The sequence below is a fragment of the Triticum aestivum genome, chromosome 3B (assembly GCF_018294505.1).
Source record: "Triticum aestivum cultivar Chinese Spring chromosome 3B, IWGSC CS RefSeq v2.1, whole genome shotgun sequence".
Lineage (NCBI taxonomy): Eukaryota > Viridiplantae > Streptophyta > Magnoliopsida > Poales > Poaceae > Triticum > Triticum aestivum.
The window spans coordinates 756160332-756165488 of record NC_057801.1 but is presented as its reverse complement, the minus strand read 5'-3'; the positions used below and the strand labels follow the sequence as shown (position 1 = coordinate 756165488).

At 46.6% G+C, this 5157-nt stretch overlaps 1 protein-coding gene across 1 annotated transcript; it reads left to right on the top strand.

Annotated features, from left to right (window-relative positions):
- Nucleotides 1–1375: 1375 nt before the first annotated feature.
- On the top strand, nucleotides 1376–2555 carry LOC123066369 (nuclear transcription factor Y subunit B-1-like). Its single transcript, XM_044489462.1, has one exon. It carries the CDS (start codon nucleotides 1536–1538, stop codon nucleotides 2085–2087), a length of 552 nt encoding a protein of 183 aa, XP_044345397.1. The 5' UTR covers nucleotides 1376–1535; the 3' UTR covers nucleotides 2088–2555.
- Nucleotides 2556–5157: the final 2602 nt, after the last annotated feature.

Sequence of the window (5157 nt, the reverse complement as noted above, 5' to 3'; positions counted from 1 at the left end):
GTCCTAGCAGTTCTAACTCCTCCCTTAGGGCACATAATGCCATTTCAGAAGACGAAATACCCTCGCGAAGATGTCCGTGTGGCGGTCGAAGACACTGCATTAGCACGGGGCCGGCCATGAACAGACAATGGAAATCAAAAACAAATCAACCAGTCAGGCAGGCCGGCCGGCGGGCCTGAGCACCGCCGCGTGCATGATTAAGGAAGGCCAGCTCCGGCCGCTGCGTAGCTACAGTGTAGTAGGTGCGTAGGTTTGCAGGGGTGCAGGCACTGAGATCGAGCCAGTCGTCGTCGTCGTCACCCAGACGGGCAGAGCAACACAGAGCCACGAGCAGGAGCACGAGGCCGCAGGCGGAGACATTTCAAGGCAGAAATGACAAATTTGACCTGTGGTCAAAAAGAATTCATAAAATGAACTGTTCTTAAAAAAATTCGCTCCACTGACCTTTTCGTGTAGCGCCCGACAACTAGACGCCACACTATACTATGCGGCGCCTGACTGAAAGGCGCTACATACCTCGCAAGCATCGCACCTCAGGCAGTCTGAAAATTACTAAGTCAGTGTGCAACGCCTGAGAGCTAGGCGCCACACTATACAGTGCAGCGCCTAGCCTCTAGGCGTTGCACTAATGGCCACTAGTGATTTCCCCCGCATGCATGTGTCCGAGCCGCCGGTGTTGGCTAATCGCCCCCGCTTCTTCATGGCTTGGTAATCAATCGATCTGGTCAGTCAAACGCCCGCTGGATCGTGTGGTTGACGTTCCCGCACGTACGTAAGGCCGGCCGGGGTGCATGGTGATTTCTCCGATGCAAGTGCGCTCACATGCATGTGTCCGACCCACCCGTGTTGGTTAATCGGCCTCCGCTTTTGCATGGCCTGGTGGTCAATCGATCGGTGCAATCAAAGGTCCACTGGACTATGGAGCAGTGTACATGTGATGAGGCGTAGGCACATGCATGCAACTGTTGCGAAAGGCCCATCCCTGAACGTGTAGGTGGTACATGCAACGCCTAGATGCTAGGCGTTACACTGTATAGTGTGACGCCTAGCTTTTAGGCGTTGCACACTAACTTAGCAATTTTCAGGCAGTCCGAGGTGCGACGCTTGTCAGGTGTGTAGCGCCTTATGTTCAGACGCTGCACAGTGCAGTGTGGCGCCTGGCTGTCGGCGCTACATGATAGGGTCGGAGGTGTGAAATTTTTTTAAGGACAGTTCATTTCGTGAATTAATTTCGGTCACAGGTCAAATTTGTTGTTTTTGCCACATTTCAACGCGCCCAGCCCAGCCACCAACACAGCCCGGCATATTCTCCCTCCTCGTTCATTTATATATGTACCCGCTCCGCCACCAGCCGGTTACAAGTGTAAGCAGCACGGCGAGACGAAAAGTAGCTCGCCTCGCCACGCTCCTGCGCTACACCGCCCCGCCGTGTCCAGTCCATTCAATTCCCAAGCTGGTCACGCCCACGCACCGCCCGTATAAAAGACGGGAGCTTAGCTAGCCAGCGACCCAAGATCGAAGGAGCAGATCGATCGATGGCCGACCACCACTATACACATCTCGGCGGCGGCAGCGGGAGTGGCGGCGGCGGGGGCGGGGGCAGCCCGCCTGAGCGGCTGCACGGCGGCGGCGGGTCGGGGGACCAGGGGATCAAGGAGCAGGACCGGCTGTTGCCCATCGCCAACGTGGGGCGGATCATGAAGCAGGTCCTGCCGCCCAACGCCAAGGTGTCCAAGGAGGCCAAGGAGACGATGCAGGAGTGCGTGTCGGAGTTCATCAGCTTCGTCACCGGGGAGGCCTCCGACAAGTGCCACAAGGAGAAGCGCAAGACCGTCAACGGCGACGACGTCTGCTGGGCCTTCTCCGCGCTCGGCTTCGACGACTACGTCGACCCCATGCGCAGGTACCTCCTCAAGTTCCGCGAGCTCGAGGGCGACCGCGCCGCCGCCGCCGCCTCCTCCCGCGGGGGCCTCCCCGTCCCCGACGCCTCCACCTCCGGCGCCGGCGCCAGCGGCTCCGGTAATTTCATGTTCGAAGCCATGGACAGGAGGGATAACACCGGCCCCGGCACCGGCAGGCAGTTTTGAACCACTAATACCTACTCCATCATCAGATCAGGCAGGCATCCATCTTCTTCCTTGATCCATCCCACAAGTGCTACCTAGCTACACCTTAATTACTCTCTCCATTTTCTTATTAGAGAGGTGACCAGCTAGCTAGTGGCAGAATTAGGAGTTAGCTGCTAGTGGGTAGTAGCAGAGAAGAGTAGTTGTTCTTCTGATTAATTTATCTGTTGTGTGTTGGAGATGGATGAAAGACAAGTAAAGGAAGACGATCACTAGGATCGATGGATGGACCGCGACCACGACGGCCGGGGCCGGCGACCGCGACACGGCGGAGTTGGAATTAATTGGAGAATGATGCATGATCGATTCGATCTGATTAGGTGTCCAGATTAATATTTATGTGGCAAATTAGTTGATGCTGCGCAACTTGGATCAGCTCAAGTACATTGTTTTTCAACTTCAGTGATTAAGATTGTAGATCAATTTCAATTTATCGATGTGCCTTTGTTTTTCTCTGCTAGTTTAATTTGGATATGACTGGGTTAATTAACTCCTTCATATATATACTAGCAGCGAGCTCATCCATATATACAGGCTGAGGAAGTTTGTGAGTACCGACTTACGCAGTACTCCCTCCATTCGTAAATATATGTCTTTCTAGAAATTTCAACAAGTGACTACATACAAAGCAAAATGAGTGAATCAACCCACTAAATATGTCTTTATACATCCGTACGTGGTAGTCTATTTGAAATCTCTAAAAAGACTTATATTTAGAAACAGAGGGAGTAGGTATGTGTACCTAATAATATGTACAATTTTTTTGCACGCCCATAATGTTCTGCGCATTATTTTTTTAGGGGAGTTTTGCACACTACTTTTTTTAACAGAGTACAATCAAAATCGCTTACATACACGAGCATACACTCATCCCTATGAATGCATGCACGCACATCCTACCTCTATGAGCACCTCCAAGAGACTGAGCCGGCATAGCATCTTAAGATTGACGAAGTCACCACAGACGCCTTGTAGTCCGCGGGAACGTTTCGTCCCACTGAACGAACATCGCCGAAAAGTCTGAAATAAATCCAAAAAATGCAAACACAAATGTCAAGTCTAGGACTTGAACCCAAGTAGGTTAGAGATACCACTGTCCTCCTCACTATCCAACCACATGTTGGTCCGGGTTCTGCACATTACTTGTACTGTCTTCATCACCTATACAGAAGTCCAAGAAAACTACTAGATGAATTATGAAGATTTGGTTAGGTATAGGGAATATATTTGGTTAGGATGATGCAGGCGTTGCTCCCCCTCCATTTGCAAGACAATTCTCGAGGCTTGGGTTCAGAGCTGCTCAGCATCACTGTGATTTTTCTGTTTTTGCTCCCGCTCTACCCCTCTCTCTTACTCACTTTGTTTCAAAATAATTGAAGTTCTAGATTTGTCCTAAGTTTAACTTTAATAAGTTTGACCAAGTCAATATAAATATATATCAACATCAACACCAAATTTGCTTCATTAGGTTCACTATGAAATATATTTTTTATATTGTATATATATTTAATGTTGTAGATCTTAGTGGCTTTTTCTGTAGACTCAGAGAAACTTCAAAAGGTTTGACTTAAAAGAGTTCTAGAACTTCAATTATTTAGGAACGAAGGGAGTGGATCGGCTAACACACCCGTAGGCCTTCCCAAAATGGTAGATGTATACTGAAATAAAATCTTGAGAAAGATGTCCATACGTATATGTGTGTATATTTTATTCCATGTGATCCATAAAACGCATCAGGTTCCATTATCAAGAGATAACGGAACAAAAGCAAAAACAATGCATATATACATTTGATTATAGATCTATATTGAAATTCAATATTGAAACAAGGGTTTGCATGAGTATATATAGAAATATTGCCAGGTTCGTGCGTCCAGATGCTGGTATAGTGTTAGTATCCTGTCAGTCTATCACGCGGTCTTAAATGTTCATAGGACGCAGAAATTGATGTCCGTTAATTATGACATAATAACTAGCATGTTCTATGAGTGGTTGCAGAAGTGAGCACCTGCATGCTCCCAACAATTCAGGCAGGTGCATCACTATTCATGTCCTTTTTGTAGGTTCAACGGCTCTTTTGTATGAGAAATACATCAGCCATGCAATTTCCTTGCCAAAACCTAATTGATACTCCCTCCATACGGAAATACTTGTCATCAAAATAAACAAAAGGGGATGTATCTAGACGTATTTTAGTTCTAGATATGCCCCTTTTTATCCATTTTGATGACAAGTATTTTCGGACGGAGGGAGTATGACGATACTACACTTATATCCTGGAGCTAGGTCGACATGCTGGTTTGAAAGGAAAAGAAACGCTCCTCTTATTCCTTTGTTTTTTGCGGGTAAAGATCCTCTTAATTCTTTGACCAACTTATGGCAAAAAATAGCTCATCTGTCCAGTTTAGCATAAGCTGTACACAGTTTGAATATAAACGTATTCTTATTTTGCTTGTTTCTGGGTTGTTGTTGTCATCTTGATTTAGCTATATATAGACTATAGGTATGCATGCAAGAGTGTCCAGTTTATGCTCATCATGGAATATATATGCATGAAAAGCGTGCGTCCAAAACGTCTGAATCAATCATGCACAATTGATAGTTTCTTCAACAAGAAACATTCGAGTAGGTTTTTGACCTTTCAAATGATTTGCTTATTTGGGCACCCTGCTGGCAGATGGTACTCTACAATAATAGCACTTGCTTTATCTTGTTGGAATCATTGAATTTCTGCCCCACAATTATAGCCATCAATGTACTATGTACTGTTCAAGATACAGAAGTTAGCACAGAAGCGGTTGTGGGCTTGTTGCTGGTGAATGTCCTAGAGTGCTCCTTAGATTATTGCTTGTTTCGGACATAACCCTAGAGCCAGACAACACAACAAACATGTTTTGGCAATTTGGTTTATCTGAACAAATTACACTGAAAGTGATAACTGAGAGAACACTCAGATATTTGTAAAAAGCATACACAGCCGTTACATGAATATCACTTGTAATCTATGGCTTTTAGGGGGCTTGTAATCTAC